Source organism: Carassius carassius, chromosome 14 (genome assembly GCF_963082965.1).
Source record: "Carassius carassius chromosome 14, fCarCar2.1, whole genome shotgun sequence".
NCBI lineage: Eukaryota > Metazoa > Chordata > Actinopteri > Cypriniformes > Cyprinidae > Carassius > Carassius carassius.
Window position 1 is genome coordinate 8,352,055 of NC_081768.1, and position 18,514 is coordinate 8,370,568.

Here is an 18,514-nt window from a genome sequence, read left to right on the forward strand (position 1 = left end):
CAACAATACATTGTAAGGGTCAAAATTATTGATTTTTCTTTTATGCCAAAAATCATTAGGATATTAAGAAAAGATCATGTTCCATTTAAGATATTTTGTACATTTCCTACCGCAAATAGGCTATGTAATTTTTTAATTTTTTTATTAATATGCTTTGCTAAGAACTTCATTTTGGACAACTTTAAAGACGATTTACTCAATAATTTGTTTTGCACCCTCAGATTCCATCCAGATTTTCAAAGAAGCTAGTTGTATCTCAGCCTAATTTTGCCCTATCCTAACAAATCATACATCGATGGAATATGTATTTAAAAAAAAGACCCTTATGACTGGTTTTGTGGTCCAGAGTCACAGTGTGATCAACTGAGGGATTTGTTTGTTGTTTTTAGAGTTTATTTAATAAGAAAGAACATTCTCTGGTAAATGTATATGCGGAAAAAGCGTGATTTACATAGACGTATCCTATTTTAACCAGGCAAGTCAATTAAGAACAGGTCTTTATTTTCAGTTAATGCGCGTGAGCTTGTTACCTCACACTCGCGCGCAGTGTTGTGTGTGTGTGTAAGTACAAGTGGAAAAAACTGCGTGGCATTTTGATTTATGTCATCGGAAGCAGGGATTTACAGTCCCACGGCTCTCGTCTCGTAAACGGCTGATCTGAGGTCAGATCGAGCGGATAGTTCTGCGCTTGCAGCGTGTTGCTGTGCAGATTGAAGCGCGCGCGGAGCGGAGGCGGGGCGTCGTATCTGTTTCTATGGCGACCTGCCGCTTGTAAATAGCGTGTTTTCTTCTCCATGCGAACTCAAACACATTCTCACGGCGCGTGGACACACGGCTCTATCTGTCCGTCAGAGTCACACGACAACACACCGCTCCGGGTATCTGACACATTTCGAGCTCAGGAAGTTGCTATTTGTGTTAGCCTTCTTTTTTTTTTTTTTTACATAAAGCAAATATTTGGATGAGACATTGGAAGGTAAGCTGTATATCTAAGCTGTATCTCTCTCTCTATATATTATAAGATAACATAAGAAGTATGTTTTTATTTTACAGTGTTAAGTTTGAACACTAAACTAGTGTACTGTGTACACTCGAGCAGTAGACTTGACCAGAAAGGATCTTAATTACCAGTCATGTATATAACAGTAATGCCTTCCTTTCAACACCTATTACAAATTAATTGGCGTCTAAAAGAATTTAATTAACAAATAGGGTTTAGTGACCTGTAAATAATATGTAAATATACAAAAATAATGCGAGGAATAAAGTTGGTGTCCTAGTGGGGTCGAAGGTGAACTTTTAGGGGCCCACAACAATCTCTAAAGGTTATATTTAAAAAGGTAAGAGGCCCTGAACAAAATTCAGTAAGAATTTTTGGTAATAGTTTATTTTACTGTGTCTTTGTTACATATAGTGGTAATACTTTGTGTAATTACACTGTAAAAGGGAATAAAGTTCAAATTATATGTCATAGCATTTTTATCTTCAGCCATGTATGTCATTCACAAACATATTTGGGAGCAATTTTTCACATTTCAATCGAAATCAAGGTGTTTTCTGCTGGTGTCACAGAGATGGAGAAGTATGAGAAGATCAGTAAGATCGGGGAAGGCTCGTACGGAGTCGTGTTCAAGTGCAGGAATAAAGACAACGGACAGATTGTTGCCATCAAGAAGTTTGTGGAGTCTGAGGATGATCCCATCATTAAGAAAATAGCACTCAGAGAAATCCGCATGCTGAAGGTAAACACTCAGTCTTACCCTGCTGATATAATCCCAGTTTAAACCAGACTAAAATGGTTTGTTGGTCTTATCTGTTTAAAGATAGTTCCCCAACCATTTGTTTTGCTACTATCATAGTTTGTAGACTTAGTATTATTATTTTTGTCTCTTTAGTGGATGCGTGGCGACAGAATGTTTTAATAATCAGTGTCTGGAGCTCTTGTGATTTGCAAACTCTTTCCTTTGAGCTGAGAGCAAAGCAGTGGCCCTTAGAAGATCTGGCATGTCAGCCAACACTGGCTCACCAATTCATTTCACTCTGCTATGCATGAATGGATGGATACATATTCTACTTGTTCCCTTCCCCTCCCTTTTTCTATCGTTAAAAAAATATTCTGTGATCACGTTTAAATTATCTACTGTTTTGTCTTTAAAGGAAGTTCCAGTTTAATCAAATCTCTAAACGTCTGAACTCTTGCAGCTGAAGATGGTTAGGATTTATTCTGGGGTGGAAACTTATTTATTTCTGTTATATGGGGCTGTGTTATTTTCGTATTGTTTATATAGGCCTACTATTACGATATTTGTTAATATTTTTAATTACCTTTTTTTTTTTTTTTAGGTTTTCATTTTCATTTTAGTCAGTTGTTATGTGCTTTTGTCATTTTTGTTAATAAATCCATCATTTTATTTTGTATTATTGATGATAAAATTGTTTAATAATATAAAATAAAATGATTAATTTATTAATAAAAACTAAGATAAAAATAAAGCTTAATGGAAATATTTTAAATAAATACAAATATTTCCATCAAGCTTTATTTTTATTTTAGTTTTAGAAAATTTTGTACTTTAACCAATTTATTTCAGTTAGTTGCAAAGGCAACATTTCCATCTAATAAAGTTTTCCCTTCTAATATTTATATTTTATTTTATTTGAGCTTTATTTCAATTATCTAAAATAAAAAATAAAAAAGTTTTAGTTAATATCAACAGTGCTATGGGGTGTGTTATGAAACACATTTGATAAGAATTAAGGCTCCTTATCTTTTTTAACATTTGTGTTGCTAAACACTTGAATGCTAAATCAAATGTTTACATAAAAAGTGGGTTCTCAGACTGCATTGAAATATGGATGTTTTATCATTTAAAACCTGTAAACAAAGTTTTAGGATTTTAATGCTGCAAAATGAATAAGAAATATTTCAGATTCTGCAGTATTTTCTCACTATAAAAATAAGTACATATGTGACAAAGGCCATGTGAACTCCTCTAAACAGATGATCAGACATTCTTCCTTTCGTTAAAGCACAAAATGCTTCTTAAAACTTCTCAAATAATACTGGAAAACATGATTATTGGGATTTACACAGACTTGCGGCATTCATCTTTAAAGCAAAGTGGACGAACTAAATACTAGGATGCTCTGAAAAACTTAAGAAGCATTTTCTCTAGTGTTCTTAGACCTTTTTGGATATGTTTTCACCCATACAAATTTGTTCATAAAATTGTGTGTATTTAGCAACTGAAACATCCAAACCTGGTGAATCTGATCGAGGTGTTCAGAAGAAAGAGAAAACTGCACCTGGTGTTTGAGTACTGCGACCACACTGTCCTAAATGAGCTGGACAGATACACAAGAGGGTGAGAACACACACATGTAGTCACACCAATAAAACAGCTCTGTGTTTCTCACACTAACACACATATTGTGTTTTTGTTGCTATGCCGCCCAGCATGTCTTTGGTGGAATGTTTACAGCAGAATGCATTTGTCCTCTGCGGTGCACTTGAGGGAGACGCTGTTAAACATTTAACAACATTTAACTCTTTATGTGTCGTCCTCTTGATTTACAAGTCAAAAATCAACAGAACTCCCACAATAGAGCACTCATACATGCACATACACACTATATCATCAGAACCTACAGGGCTAGTGTGGACTTCAGTAGGAGCAGAGAAGAATGAATGGTTAAAGTAGAAAATTAGGTTTGTGTTCCGGTAACTGCATTGTAACACTTTTCTGTGTTTGTGTTCACTCAGCGTTCCAGAACACATGGTTAAAAGCATCATCTGGCAAACACTTCAGGCTGTGAACTTCTGCCACAAACAAAATGTAAGAATTTCAGAATAGTTGCTGCTTTCTCCCACTCTATTACCTTCTTAACAGGATTATTTTCTCAGAGTTAAAAAGTATCCCTTTCTATAATATACAGGCAGCTGCTTTTATACTGCTAGAAAAATAGTTTGTGATTTTAAATACATGAAGAACAGTATTGTTTTAGTACCATTGAATTAGTTACAGTATTTATTGTTATTTTGAATCAGTTTCCATTTTTATATTTTTAATTTTCAAGTTTGTTGTGCATTTTTATCAGTTTTTGTTATTTGTTTTTCAGTTTTAGTATTAGTTATTTCAGTACATTAATTTAGACTTTAAAATAAGGGGGAAAAGATTTTGTTGGCCTGGCAACATCTTAAACTTAAATCTTTCTTAATTATTATTCATATAAAATATTCAATTTAAATTAATATTCAATTTTGTATGGTTTAGTTTTAATTTTAGTTGACTTTAATCACTCTGATAAAGATTTTTTTTTTTTTCAAATTCTTTAAATTAGTTAAATATATATATGGATTTATTTTCTTTTACAATCACAAGTCAAGAAAAAAATGTAATACCAAATTTCCACACCCCCAATTCCACAAATTGGATCTGCCATCTGTTTTAGTAAATGCGCAATATCATGTTTTGGCCTGTATACATTTCATGAACAGTCCAGAATTGGATCCAGCACCTATTTTAGTGCATCCACTACCTCATAACTCTATGAAAAAAAGTGTGTCAGTGAGTCATTATAGTTTTAGTAAAGTATCTTAAAGGGGTGCTATTATGCTTTTTCACTTTTTCAACTTTAGTTAGTCTGTGATGTTGCTGTTTGAGCATTAAAAAAAAGATCTGCAATGTTACAAAGCTCAAAGTAAATTCAAAAGGAGATACAACAAGGTACAAGTTTTTTTTCTTTTCAAAAACTACAACGAACGACTCGTTTGAACTACAATGCATATTTTCAGAGATTTGTGATATCACAAAGATCGGCGAATGGGATGAGTCCTGATTGAGCTGCACTAGAGAAGGAAACGAGTGTTATCACTAAAACAGACGAGCTTAGAGGGGTTACAATCATCCGGGTTTAAATCGCGCTCAAATTGATTTGATTTTTACGCAATATTTAAACTGAATCTAGCAGCAGGCAACTTTGGTGATGGGTCATGGGCAAAAGATGCGGCTCTGAGAGCCGATGCTTTGTAGAGAAACAGAAGAGCCGACTCGCATCGAGTGAGAGCCGGCTCCCAGTTTTTTTCCTTTCGCTGCTTAGCTCAAGGCAGAACTTTGTTTTGATTGGTCAGCAATCGCATCACGGCCAATCAGATGTGAGTATATGGGATCATAACATTATGTTTTGTTGTTAATTTGTGCAATAAAATGTTTGATTAAAATATTAAACAAAATAATGGTTTTGTAACAAAATAAATGCACAAAATTAGGCAATTATAAGGATTCTCATAAAAACACTGCACATGAAAGGGTTTTCAACACACAAACCATTAATTTTTTGCAAAGCTATGGTAAAATAAAGGCCTACAAAAAATCCTAAATTAAGAGCCATTCAGGAGTCAAAAGAGCCGGCTCTTCTTTGGGAGCTGAGCCAAAAGAGCCGGCTCTCTGAAAAGAGCCGAACTTCCCATCACTAGATGTGTTTTTCGAACAACCTAGTATAATAGCCTGTTCTAGTACACCCCAAAACAAAATCAAGACTTTGTAAAAGAGCATAATTGGACCCCTTTAATATTGTTTTAAATACGATGTTTTAGGAGACTCTCCGGGTGATTTAAAAATGTGTGTTTTTAGTGTATCCACAGAGATGTGAAGCCTGAAAATATTCTCATCACCAAACATCAGGTCATCAAACTCTGTGACTTTGGCTTTGCCAGGATCCTCAGTGCGTGTACACACATAATCCATCCACACACACACACACACACACACACACACACATTCCCTGCCTTCAACTTCCCATTCATCTAATAGCTTGCTCTTTTTCCAGCGGGTCCATGTGATTATTACACGGATTATGTAGCGACGCGGTGGTACAGAGCTCCAGAACTGTTAGTAGGGGACACGCAGTACGGGCCGCCAGTAGACGTCTGGGCAGTAGGCTGTGTGTTTGCAGAGCTGCTCTCTGGTGCTCCTTTATGGCCGGGAAAATCTGATGTAGACCAGCTGTATCTGATCAGGAAAACTCAGGGTAAGAAACGCACATAAGTCCAGCTGTTCATATGATTTGTGAATGGATGCATGTGATGAATAGAGTTAATTTGTGTGTTGTTGTGTTCATAGGCGAGTTGATTCCTCGACACCAGCAGGTGTTCAGCACTAACCAGTTCTTCAGTGGAGTTTGTGTCCCTGAACCACAGGAGATGGTGAGATGATCACTGAGTTTTGATTCTGCATAAGTTTATTTCTGTAGACCTAGAAAGGAAACCTGTTCATACTCAATATGTGTGTCTTTTCTACAGGAGCCTCTTGAACTGAAGTACCCAAATATCTCGTACCAGGCGCTGAGCCTCATGAAGGTCAGTGAAACACACAAACCAGTCATACAAAAGTCCTCTGCTCACTCAGAACCAGTATCAGCATGTCTCTCTGTCTGTTGCCTGTCTTTCTCAGGGTTGTCTGCGGATGGACCCGGCTGAGAGGCTGTCCTGTGAGCAGCTACTGGAGCTGCCATACTTTGACAGTCTGAGAGAAGAGAGCGAGAGTGTCACACGTGAACTGGACCGCAAGAGACGCACACGCCACCCACGCAAACACCTGCCTCCTGGGGTCTGTAGCCACAACTACAACACTCACACCTAGGGCTGGGCCATGTGCTGCCTTTATAGTATTTGAAGCTGTGGAGTTCAGCAGTTATCAATTATTCCAGTAGATATTCATATATTTATATATCAGAGATATATAATAATAATAATAATAGTAATAAATGTTTCTTAAGCAGTTAATCAGTATATTAGAATGATTTCTGAAGGATCATGTGACACTGAAGACGTCTGAAGACTGAAGACGGCGATGCTGAAAATTCAGTTTTGCCATCACATTTTCAAAATATATCAAAATAGAAAAAAGATTTTATTTAACTTTATTTAACTTACTAAAGTACAAAGAAAAATTTTCTGTGTTTTCACTTGGACGACATCATTTTATAACGTAAATATGAACAGATGTTGACTTTGGAAATCTTTTTTTTTTTTTTTTTAAAGTGTATTAAATAAAAGAGAAAAGTTGGGACGTTTTGTAAAATGTCCCAACTTTTCTGGAATTGGGGTTGTATTTATGTATATGTTCTTATTTTCTTTTTACTTACTTATTTTCAGGTATAAACATAACTTCATTACTAAGTGAAGTACATTACTAAATGAAGTACAACAAATTATTTAATAAAACATTTTGGTCATAAAAATCTCCAATTTATTTGAATATTTTACATCCCTGTTCTTTGTCTTTTGTAGTATCTGCCTCAGTTGGCCAGCAGTACTGTCTTCCCAGCCGTGGAAAACAGAAAATACTATAACAACCTGCGCAAATTCAACTATCATCTACCCAACATATGATTTATTGACTCATCAGGAACCCGAGAGCCTACCGACCACCTCCCGGCTGGTGTGTGTGTGTGTGTGAGATAGACAAAGGGCTCTGCTCTGCTTGTAGAACGATGATGTCACACTGCCAAAGCGAAGACTCACAGAGGCATTTCTGTAATATATAAAATGACAACAGCAATAATAATAGCGTTAAAACTGAATGCTGTGCTGTGCTTGATAGTTTGATTAGAAACTGACTTCAGGGCTATAGAAGAGTTTGCTCTGTGGGGCAGATTTATTTATTTTTTTTACCTTTATTAGATCCAGATGTTTTAATTAATTATAAATCCTAATGATGTTTGAAGTGTGTATATGTGACTAAAAAAATTTCTAGAGACATAACCAGACCCAGAAAAAAAAATCAACAAACATTCTTTTAGATTTTCTGTATATAAAATACTGGAATTTTGCATTATGGAATGAATTTTAAAAATCAGAATTCTGAGTTGCTGAAAGCATGATCAAATTAGCCAAAATATTTAATAAATGAAGTCTTTGGGGATGTATAGAACTTGTTTGAAATGCTCTTTCTGTGTGGGCCTGGAAATAAGCCTGTAAGCGCTTTGGGTGTACAGCAATACACAATAAAGCGCCATATAAATGCCTCATTCATTCATTGTGGACATAATGATCTTTTTGTTGCCTTTATGAGTGGTGCTAATTGCACCAGTGACTTGCAGCAAATGCCAAATTCAATGTGACTTGCAAATGTGTTTTTTGTTTTAAAATAGATGGATTGTTTGTTTTCAGACTAAATCATTAAAGTGCTTGCTGCAACATATATTTGTTTCTATAGCTTCTTCATAAGAAATGAAACAAGAAGTGTATGAAGAAAACAACAACAAACGGTTGAAGATTTATTGATAATAGCAATATAACATTGTTCAGCTCCCCCGGGTGGTCTGACAAAACTCAGTTTTGTTGAATCAAATCTAATTGGGTGTTGCTGACTGGCCTCTAAGGCACAGGAGCTCTCTGCATCCGTCCCTGGGATGCTCAGTTGCTTGGATACTGTTGCCACAGCAGTCATGGACATCAGCCAGAGGGCTTGTCTGGCCTGGTCATAAAGCTGTAATAGTTGTGGTTTTCCAAATGCGCTCTGAGAAGCACTGTGATTGGCTAAGCAAGGTCCAGTTCTATGGTGAGTCTGGGAAGTGCAGTCTGGAGTCTGTCCACAGTCTGATCTTTATCTTTTAAAGCAGGCAGGTCACTGAGAAGCAGCCACTCCAGGTTCCTAACACACACAATCAGACACTTATGGTTTCAATAGCAGAAGTCACTGATTTTGACAAACCAATATATCAGCCAGGGCTGACCACTTTTGGCAGCAGTGGTCTTCTATGATCAACTTTTTCAGGAAATTCTCATTTTTGGATGAACTATTCCTTTAGACTCACACTGCTTCTGGGAAAAGCAACCCTGGCTGATTAATTCTCCAATAGTTGGTCATTTGAGATGATCAGCATCAACCAATTACCATGCCCAAATGGCATACACACAAAATCATGGGCAATAATGACAGCTAAACTGAAATAAAAGATGCTGTTGTCATACCTGAGCTGATGAAGAGTGATGATTCCTTTATCTGTCACGTTGCCACAGGAAACTATCGTCATGTTCTTTAAGCTGTCCTGCAGTGTCTTTATTTGACTCAAACGCTCCAGACAGGTGTCTTCTATATAAATACACTTATTGAACCTGATTTCCTCTACATGCTCAAGACCCTCTAAATACAAAAACAAAGGTGTTTTAGTACCAACAATTCTTTAGATGCCTTTGGTAAATAATAATATAATCCCAGGGCTCAGCAACCCTTTTTAACCTTTTTGGGAAAAAAATTAAATAATAAATAAATTATACATATATATATTATGCAGGGATGCATGCATTAATATTTTTGCGGGAACTGATACTTTTTTTTCAGGATTCTTTGATAAATATAAAGTTCAAAAGAACAGTATTCATTTGAAAAATAAATATTTGTAGCACATTCAATCAGTTATTTTATGTAGCTGGATTTCATACATATTAAAATAAATTATAATTGCATATTAAATTGCATTAATTTAAGTGTCAATGTCATTGTGTTTGACTGAATATTTTGATTTATTATCATTTCTGTCTTCTGCATCCATAGAAATCCTGAATACAATGCAAAATTGCCAAGCTCTGATGTAATCAGTTGGTCAGCATATTACTAGGTGAAACAAGCAAGTTAGGATTTGGCTGATGTTGTCATATTGAGTACAGTAAGAGTAGAAATGCACTGTATCTGTCTGTGTAAAACACCCCTGAGCTTTACGTCACTTTTTCCCCACATCTGAACCTCTCATCCTCACCTGTGACACACAGACAGTGTCTCATCCTCACCTGTGACACACACACGGTGTCTCAGTATCTCACCACATCTCACACACACATGGTAGCGTCCTTACAAACTTTCCCTCTCTGGGGTCTGATTTAATAAATAATGCAAGACTGTTTTGCTGAAGCTAATTGAGTAAGAGATCTTAGAGTTGCGCCAGGTGTTTGACCTTCTCCATTCACTGATGATTTCATTAAATTTGTATAGCTAATGTCACAATGCTAATGGTTAAAAGATAATTCTGCAACACGAAGGTAATGGGTTCAGGGCAGTGAGTAGTGTTTATGAGTTTAATCGATCACTTACCCAGATGATCAAAACCACGATACATGATGCAGGACTCTGTGGCATCAATAGCTTCTATCCGGTACGTGCCCAACGGCCCAGTCGGGAGTCCGTTGTAGTCCTGCTGCCAGCGATCAAAACCACGGAACCGGACTTTTGCACCACATCTCAGGAGCCATTCGGAAGCGGCTCGATCAGGACCCACTGCTTTAATGCGTTCATAATCAACTCTGTATTGATCAAAGGACACAACAATTCTGGATCACTGCATCTGGAAAGCTGACATGCCAACTAAAACCAGTGACAGACCAATTAATTTTCATTTTTTGATGGATTGTGCACATTTTTAGTTTTGAATAGACTACTGTTCAAACAGTCTTTTATGCTCACCAATGCTGCATTTATTTGATCAAAGATACAGGAAAAACTGTAATATTGTGAAATATTATTACAGTTTAAGATTAACTCTTCTATTTGAATATATTTCAAAATGTAAACTTTTCCTGTTACAGAAAAGCTGAATAATACATTTTTGCATCATTACTCCAGTCTTTAGTGTGACATGATCCTTCAGAAATCGTTCTAATACGCTGATTTGATGCTTACGAAACAATTCTTATTATTATCAATGTTGAATACAGTTGTGCTGCTTAATTTTTGTTGAAAATGAAACATTTTTGTCAGGAATTCAACAGCATTTATTCAAAATAGAAAACTATTTATAACATTATATAACATGACGTTAAAAATATATGTAATTTCTGATGAACTTAATACCAGTATTTTTTGTTTGTTTGTTTAAATAAATATAAATAAAATCTCACTTTTGATTTTTTTTTTTTGCACTGTTGTTGTGAATTAGCAGGCTTAGATTAGTCTCCACATGGATTCCTCTCTCTACGGAATTATCATTCTAGAGACTAATTACTCTAGACATTGATTTGTCCCTTTATAAGTATTTGTGGTTCTCACACAACATTGTGTTTGTTGTAATTGGCCTCAGGTGCTTAACAGTCTGCTGTGGGTTGGGAAAGGAAATAAATTATGACATTGGAAAAATATTAAACTAGTTACATAACTGTTGTTTTTAAAAACATCCAAAAATTACTTGTTGAAAACAGCATTGAGCCACCCCCAGAACTCACGACTGCCCCCTGAAGCCTGCTTGTGTGCGGATACAATCCTCCGCGCTGACCAGGTCAACAACCTCATTCCTGGATGAAATAAAGAGAGGGAAAGAGGTGAGATATAAAAGTATAAAGATCCACTGTTCAATGACACTTTCTGATCCGTGTACGCTGATGGTCGTGTCAGTGAACATGAAGGACAACGTATAAACCTATCAAACACCTAAATGTAGTAAAGCTCCCAAACAATCGGTTCATACCATATATATATATATCAACTGCTAGAATAAAATAGTGTAAATCCTAAAAAACTAACCCTTCGGTTTAGGTCGCTGCTGTTGTATGCGCGCAGTGTCTGTTTACACTCTGATGTCATGCGCGCTCGCTGATCTTTCACCCGTTACGTCACCACGTCTCGCGTTCCCATTGGTCAGGGAGTGTACGTCAGGGGCGGGGCTACGAAGGACAGATACAGCGTCCTAACAGAAAGAAGATTCCTTTACTCGAGAATAAACTGTACCGGGTCACCGACTTGCACTATGATTACATGCTTATAATAAGTCTGTTAGGAAAAGTGAAAACGTAATTTGTGGAATAATGATACGAACTTTCGGTACCGGATCTGTGTGCGCGAGCTTACTGACACAGGGATCAAAGTATGCAACGTGCAGAGCTGCACACCACAGCGGGTGAGAATATCAAGAGCACTACAGAGTTATTGAGACACCAGTACACAGTACTCACTGTGACACAAGTTAATTGCTATTAAAATGACCTCGGCTGCAGTATGACTTGGTATTAGTATTGTTATTATACCAGCATGATCCTGTAGTCAGAATGCATTCAGTGACATTAGTTAAGGGTGCACCGATATTAAAGTAAAAAAACAAAAACACTACAAACTAAAATCAGATATTTGAGATGTTCAAATGAATTTAGGCATCACAGCTTATAATAAATTATATGAAAATCAAGTTTTTTTACAGTAATATTAAATGATTTAACATTAACTTCAACATCAACTTCAGTTAAATATATAATATCAGATTACTAATATTATACCATCATATTGTGTAGCTCGTTTGATGTTGCTGTTGTTGGTGGAGGGATTGTTGGACTGGCCTCTGCCAGAGAGCTGATCCTCAGGCACCCAAACCTCACCTTTACTCTGCTGGAGAAAGAAAATGAGCTTTGTAAGTACTTGTTTGTTCTAGATTCTTCTTAATATCTGCCCTGATTTTATATTCATGTATTTTGTTTATTCCTTCCCGCAGCTCTCCATCAGACAGGTCATAACAGTGGTGTGATCCACTCTGGGATATACTACACACCAGGCTCTCTGAAGGCTCAGCTTTGTGTTCGTGGAGCCATGTTAACATATCAGTACTGCCAGAAGAAAGGTGTGCCTTATAAGAAATGTGGCAAGGTGAGAATGAGCATAGGCCCCCATAAAACCACAAATACCAAAGAGATTTGTTCCTGTAGTATCCTGTGTGTGTGTGTGTGTGTGTGTGTGTGTCTGTGTGTGTGTGTGTGTGTGTGTGACTTCAGCTTATCGTAGCAGTGGAGAGAGAGGAGATCCCCCGTCTGAAAGCTCTATATGAACGCGGTCAGGTGAACAATGTTCAAGATCTGCGTCTGATTGACGCCAAGGCCATCCGAGAGAAAGAGCCGTACTGCAGGGTGAGTGACACGTGTTTGTATGTTAATGAAAGATAGGGTTCATATTTTCCACTCATGTACCATCCATTGGTTTGATCAATAACCAGCAGATTGCAAAAGTGCTGTCATCAAACCTTTACCTGATTCAGGTGACCTTAGGCCTGCTGCTTCAAACACTGAAATATTAACTTATTTATGAGTATCATATATGCATTTATATTTTGTATAACCTCAGTGGTTACGTCAGTTTATGTTGAAGCTGGCCTTCACATTCACTACGGTTCGAAAGTTTGGGGTTGGAAAGATTTTTTTATGTTTTTTAAAGAAGAAAACGTCAAATTGCAGCATTTATTTTATTAAAATACAGGAAAAATTTGTAAAAAAAATTTAACATTGTAAAATTATTCTATTTTAATATATTTTAAAAATGTAATTTATTCCTGTGATGGCGAAGCTGAATTTTCAGCAGTCATTATCCTTCAGCAGTCATTATAATATGATGATTTGGTGCTCAAGAAATACTTCTTATTATCATCAATATTGAAAACACTTGTACCAATAAATAGAACGTTTAAAAGAACAGCATTTATTTGAAATATAAACTTTTTTCAACATAAAGAATGTCACTTCTGCTCAATTTATTGCATCCTCTCTTAATATATCCTTACTTAAAAGTGTTGTTCTTTTTTAATATTTTATTTATTGGCATTTATAACAAAATAAAAATAAAAACTAACTTTTGCAAATTTGCAAAATTATGTCATTAATAACTCACCCTCATGTTGTTCCAAACCCGTAATACCTCTGTTTATTTTTGGAACACAGTTTAAGATATTTTAGATTTAGTCCGAGAGCTCTCAGTCCCTCCATTGAAGCTGTGTGTACGGTCTACTGTCCATGTCCAGAAAGATAAGAAAAACATAATCAAAGTAGTCCATGTGACATCAGAGGGTCAGTTAGAATTTTTTGAAGCATCGAAAATACATTTTGGTCCAAAACTAGCAAAAACTACGACTTTATTCAGCATTGTCTTCTCTTCCGTGTCTGTTGTAAGAGAGTTTAAAACAAAGCAGTTTGTGAAATCCGGTTCGCAAATGAATCATTCGATGTAACCGGATCTTTTTTGAACCAGTTCACCAAATCGAACGGAATCGTTTTAAACAGTTTGCGTCTCCAATACGCATTAATCCACAAATGACTTAAGCTGTTAATTTGTTTAATGTGGCTGACAATCCCTCCGAGTTAAATCAAACCAATATCCCGGAGTAATTCATTTACTCAAACAGTACACTGACTGAACTGATGTGAAGAGCGAGATAAACACAGAGCCGAGCCAGATAATGACTCGTTTACGAGTCAAGAACCGGTTGCATCGGTTTTCGGATCACCAGTAGTTCTTTCTGACAGTTCGATTCAATAAACCAGTTGAAGAAAATGGTTCACCAGTTCTTTTTCGCTCGACGTAATGGCGTCATTGGCGTTGACTGCAAGCCTTCGGTTTACCTGGGCTCATAACACTAGCACAGAATCAGTTCAGAATCAATCACCAAAAGAATCAGTTTGGTTCAGACGCTCTGTGTGTTGGTTTGCTTCACGCTGAATCACACATGCGCAGTATCATCAGCTCCTCGGTTTTCGAATCAGACACGTCTGACAGAAACGGTTCTTGATTCGTGAACGAGTCATTATCTGGCTCGGCTCAGTGTTCATCTTCATCTCTCTCTTCACATCAGTTCAGTCAGTGTACTGTTTGAGTACATGAATTACTCCGGGATATTGTTTTTTTTTTGAACTCAGAGGGATTGTCAGCCACATTAACCACTTCAGCTGTTATTTTGATTTTTTGAGAATTAGGCATATGCAATATTGGACCCACCGGTGGGTCCCCAGAGTTGATGTGGTTAAACAAGTTAACAGCTTAAGTCATTTGTGGATTAATGCGTATTGGAGACGCGAACTGTTTAAAACGATTCAGTTCAATTTGGTGATAAACTGACATGATAAACTGCTTTGTTTTGAACTGTCTTACAACAGACACGGAAGAGAAGACAATGCTGAATAAAGTCGTAGTTTTTGCTAGTTTTGGACCAAAATGTATTTTCGATGCTTCAAAATATTCTAACTGACCCTCTGATGTCACATGGACTACTTTGATGATGTTTTTCTTACCTTTCTGGACATGGACAGTATACCGTACACACAGCTTCAATGGAGGGACTGAGAGCTCTCGGACTAACGTTAAATCTAAAATATCTTAAACTGTGTTCCAAAAATAAACGGAGGTCTTATGGGTTTGGAACAACATGAGGGTGAGTTATGAATTACATAATTTTGCAAATTGGGTGAACTAACCCTTTAAGACAGAGAGATCATCCAAATGTCAAGAAAAGTAACTAATCACTTTTTGATTTATAAAAAAAATTTTTTTTTATATATAATACAACAATTAAAGACTATAATGTGACCTTTCATAATAAGAAGGGTTTGTGCCATTTTTGTGTAGAATATGGATCAGTCAGTCAGAGAATGGACTCTTCATGAAATAGCGAATGGTATTTTTTTGTTTATACACAGGGCATCATGGCATTAGACTCTCCAAACACAGGGATTGTTGACTGGCGGTTAGTAGCTCTGACCTACGGTAAGGACTTCCAGGAAGCAGGTGGCACTGTGCTAACTGACTTTGAAGCATCTGACATTAAGGTGGCGGCAGAAAGCCCAGCTGGGGGTGCTGAAGGTGAGTCACATGATTAGCTCAATGTCTCAGACCTTTTTTATCCCCGTCAATATTACCGTATTCATCCCTGTATATCTGTTTAGGGCTGAAATATCCCATCATCATCCACAGCTCACAGGTGAGAAACAGATTTGTGTGAATGGTGTTTTTATGATCTTTTGGGTTGGTTTATTTCTTAGTATGTCTGTGTTTGTGAGCAGGGGAAGGAGGTGAGGTGTCGGTTTGTGTTGACGTGTGGAGGCCTTTACGCTGATCGGCTGTCTGAGATATCTGGCTGTAGTTCAGAGCCCCGTATCGTTCCCTTCAGAGGAGATTACCTGGTGCTTAAGCCAGAGAAAAACTACCTGGTCAGGGGCAACATCTACCCTGTGAGTAGAAACACCCCACACAAACACATAATACACAGATATATGAGAATGTGTGTTTAAGGACTCTGTTTGTGTGCTGAGGTGCCAAACCCACGGTTCCCATTTCTTGGATTCCATTTCACTCCTCGTATGGACGGTAGCGTCTGGCTTGGTCCAAATGCTGTGTTGGCTTTTAAACGAGAGGGGTATAAACTCTTTGACTTCGACACACAAGACTTCGTTAATGCGGTCTCCTACAGGTACAGTGAAATACACTTTTTTTTATATAGAAGTTCAAAAGTTTGGGGTCAGTAAGATATTTTTTAAATCAGTTATCAATTATCAACTTAAATTAATCAGAAGTGACAGTAAAAACATTTTCAAAAGATTTCAGTCTCAAATAAATGCTGTTCTTTTGAACTTTCTATACATTAGTTAATTTTAAAAACTAAAATATTAAGCTGCAGCTGTTTTCAACATTGCTTATAATAATAATTTTTTTTTTAAGTAGCTGGGACATTCTGTCCCTGGACCACAAAACCAGTCATTAGGGTACATTTCTCGGTACATTAGGGAAATTCATACATCATCTGACAGCTGAAGAAATAAGCTTTCCATTTGTGTATGGTTTGTAAGAATAGAACAATATTTGGCGTGCAGGGTGCAGAAAAATAAAAATATTGAGAAAATCACCTTCAAAGTTGTCCAAATTAAGTTCTTAGCAATGCATATTACTAATCAAAAATTAAGTTTTTATATATTTACGGTAGGAAATTTACTCAATATCTTCATGAAACATGATCTTTACTTAATATCCTATTGCTTTTTGGCATAAAAGAAAAATCAATAATTTTGACCCATACAATGTATTGTTGGCGATTGCTGCAAATATACCGTGCTACTTATGACTGGTTATGTGTTCTAGGGTCACAATTACATTTTAAAATATATTAAAATAGAAAACAGTTATTTTAAATTGTAATACTATTTCACAATATTACTTTTTTTTTTTTTACTGTATTTTTGCTCATGTAAATGCATGAGCATAAGATACTTTAAAGTAGTGTAAAGTCATATTGATTCATAACAGTAGTGTACACTCATATTGACTCATTCTCATACATAGAGAGCACTTAAAGGAATATTCAAGGCTCAGTTTAGCTCAATCAACAACACTTTTGGCATAATGTTGATTACTACAAAAATTCATTTCTCCCAGTTCTGTGTTCACACAATGATGGACATGGACTTACTGAACCCAGAATATTTCTTTTAAATACATAGGTTTGTTCATTCTAGATAGCAAGTTGTGGAATTAAAAACTAGGCCCCTTCCTCATGTGTGTGTATGTAGGGGTCTGCAGAGGCTGGTAATGAAGAATATTGCGTATGGAATGGGAGAAATATATAGAGGTATGTTTACCAGTGCTCAGGTAAAGAACCTGCAGAAGTTCATACCTGAACTGAGCCCCAGTGATGTCCTCAGGTACAGACACACAAACTCTCTATTGAGAAAGATTCTAAAAGTCATAGAAGTTCTTATTTATTATCACAGTTGTCCTGCTTGTAAATGTTTGAGGGTGTTGGTTTGTGCAGGGGGCCGTCGGGGGTGCGTGCACAGGCTTTGGATGCTGAAGGAAACCTGGTGGACGATTTTGTGTTTGATGGTGGGAAGGGAGAGCTGGGCAGCCGGATTCTGCATGTACGCAATGCCCCGTCACCCGCTGCGAGCTCCTCCCTGGCCATCGCTGAGATGATTGCTGATGAACTGGAGAAAAGATTTCAACTGTAGACATACCTCAGATGATGCTGCCATAACCTTGATTACACTCTCACTCTTATACTTCAATTCAGAGGATAAAAGAGTAATTATAGAATAAGTTTTACTTTTATACTAGTGAGGAACAGTAATGATCTAAAGATATTTCTGGTGCTCTTTTCTAATATATCTTCTAAAAATTATGCAGATTTTAGGAAATGTTGGATTACTGTTGTTATGTCTTTGTATATCTGGTGATTTATGAGGGAAAAGAACTGCCTTAAAATAATGTACATCGGTAGTTGCGTCTTAAGAGAATGCATTCACTCCATATCTGAATTTGTAAAAATAAAGCATGACAAATTATTTTAGTTGATGGTTCTTCATATTATATCCGACCTCTAATGTCTGAAGGAAGTTATCAGCTCTTCTGTTTTGATCATTGTAGAACCATTGTTTGTAACAATATTTGAAGGCCTGATTCTCCTTGTATTTGTAAATTAAATTTCCAGGATTCCAGAAGTTATAGAAGCTGAATGTACAGTTGTTTGTAATTCACTGAACAAGGATTTATGTATATATATGTTTTTGTATTTTACATTTCTAGATAAAATATTTTAGACCTTGACATAACTATAAAAAGTATGCTCTTTATAGAAAGACCCGGTAATATTTTTTATCTTTATATTATTGTAATATTTTATTATATTTGAAGAGAACCCCCTTTCTAGAGAATAATTTGCTCAAATTTCCCCATAATAAAAAGTGTTTACATGATTTTATGTGACCATTCCGCTCTTGACCACGCGA

General features: G+C 36.5%; 3 protein-coding genes across 3 annotated transcripts; 2 read left to right on the top strand and 1 right to left on the bottom strand.

Moving 5' to 3' along the window:
* Window positions 1–578: 578 nt before the first annotated feature.
* Window positions 579–8,204, top strand: cdkl1 (cyclin dependent kinase like 1 (CDC2 related kinase)). Its single transcript, XM_059565890.1, has 10 exons — window positions 579–976; window positions 1,573–1,742; window positions 3,244–3,365; window positions 3,764–3,836; window positions 5,634–5,724; window positions 5,830–6,030; window positions 6,123–6,205; window positions 6,302–6,358; window positions 6,453–6,608; window positions 7,292–8,204. The coding sequence occupies exons 2-10, from the start codon at window positions 1,575–1,577 to the stop codon at window positions 7,391–7,393; spliced, it is 1,053 nt and encodes a 350-aa protein (XP_059421873.1). The 5' UTR covers window positions 579–976; window positions 1,573–1,574; the 3' UTR covers window positions 7,394–8,204.
* A 63-nt stretch (window positions 8,205–8,267) lies between these two features.
* dmac2l (distal membrane arm assembly component 2 like) lies at window positions 8,268–11,605 on the bottom strand. Its single transcript, XM_059565891.1, has 5 exons — window positions 11,517–11,605; window positions 11,182–11,287; window positions 10,095–10,303; window positions 8,978–9,149; window positions 8,268–8,657 (listed from the first exon to the last, which is right to left on the bottom strand). Exons 2-5 carry the CDS (start codon window positions 11,283–11,285, stop codon window positions 8,543–8,545), a joined length of 600 nt encoding a protein of 199 aa, XP_059421874.1. The 5' UTR covers window positions 11,286–11,287; window positions 11,517–11,605; the 3' UTR covers window positions 8,268–8,542.
* A 53-nt stretch (window positions 11,606–11,658) lies between these two features.
* l2hgdh (L-2-hydroxyglutarate dehydrogenase) lies at window positions 11,659–18,070 on the top strand. The gene is made up of 10 exons (XM_059565889.1): window positions 11,659–11,889; window positions 12,278–12,393; window positions 12,475–12,626; window positions 12,752–12,883; window positions 15,437–15,599; window positions 15,683–15,717; window positions 15,800–15,967; window positions 16,049–16,206; window positions 17,300–17,431; window positions 17,542–18,070. Exons 1-10 carry the CDS (start codon window positions 11,798–11,800, stop codon window positions 17,735–17,737), a joined length of 1,344 nt encoding a protein of 447 aa, XP_059421872.1. The 5' UTR covers window positions 11,659–11,797; the 3' UTR covers window positions 17,738–18,070.
* Window positions 18,071–18,514: the final 444 nt, after the last annotated feature.

Coding starts and splice junctions, on each gene's coding strand:
- cdkl1 (XM_059565890.1), top strand. CDS start 1,575: ATGGAGAAGTATGAGAAGATCAGTAAGATCGGGGAAGGCTCGTACGGA. Junction 6,206..6,301: donor TCCCTGAACCACAGGAGATG/GTGAGATGATCA, acceptor TCTTTTCTACAG/GAGCCTCTTGAACTGAAGTA. Junction 6,609..7,291: donor GCAAACACCTGCCTCCTGGG/GTCTGTAGCCAC, acceptor TGTCTTTTGTAG/TATCTGCCTCAGTTGGCCAG.
- l2hgdh (XM_059565889.1), top strand. CDS start 11,798: ATGATACGAACTTTCGGTACCGGATCTGTGTGCGCGAGCTTACTGACA. Junction 12,627..12,751: donor CTTATAAGAAATGTGGCAAG/GTGAGAATGAGC, acceptor GTGTGACTTCAG/CTTATCGTAGCAGTGGAGAG. Junction 17,432..17,541: donor AGCCCCAGTGATGTCCTCAG/GTACAGACACAC, acceptor TGGTTTGTGCAG/GGGGCCGTCGGGGGTGCGTG.
- dmac2l (XM_059565891.1), bottom strand. CDS start 11,285: ATGAGGTTGTTGACCTGGTCAGCGCGGAGGATTGTATCCGCACACAAG. Junction 10,304..11,181: donor CTCAATGCTGTTTTCAACAA/GTAATTTTTGGA, acceptor TGATCAATACAG/AGTTGATTATGAACGCATTA. Junction 8,658..8,977: donor ATCACTCTTCATCAGCTCAG/GTATGACAACAG, acceptor TGTGTGTGTTAG/GAACCTGGAGTGGCTGCTTC.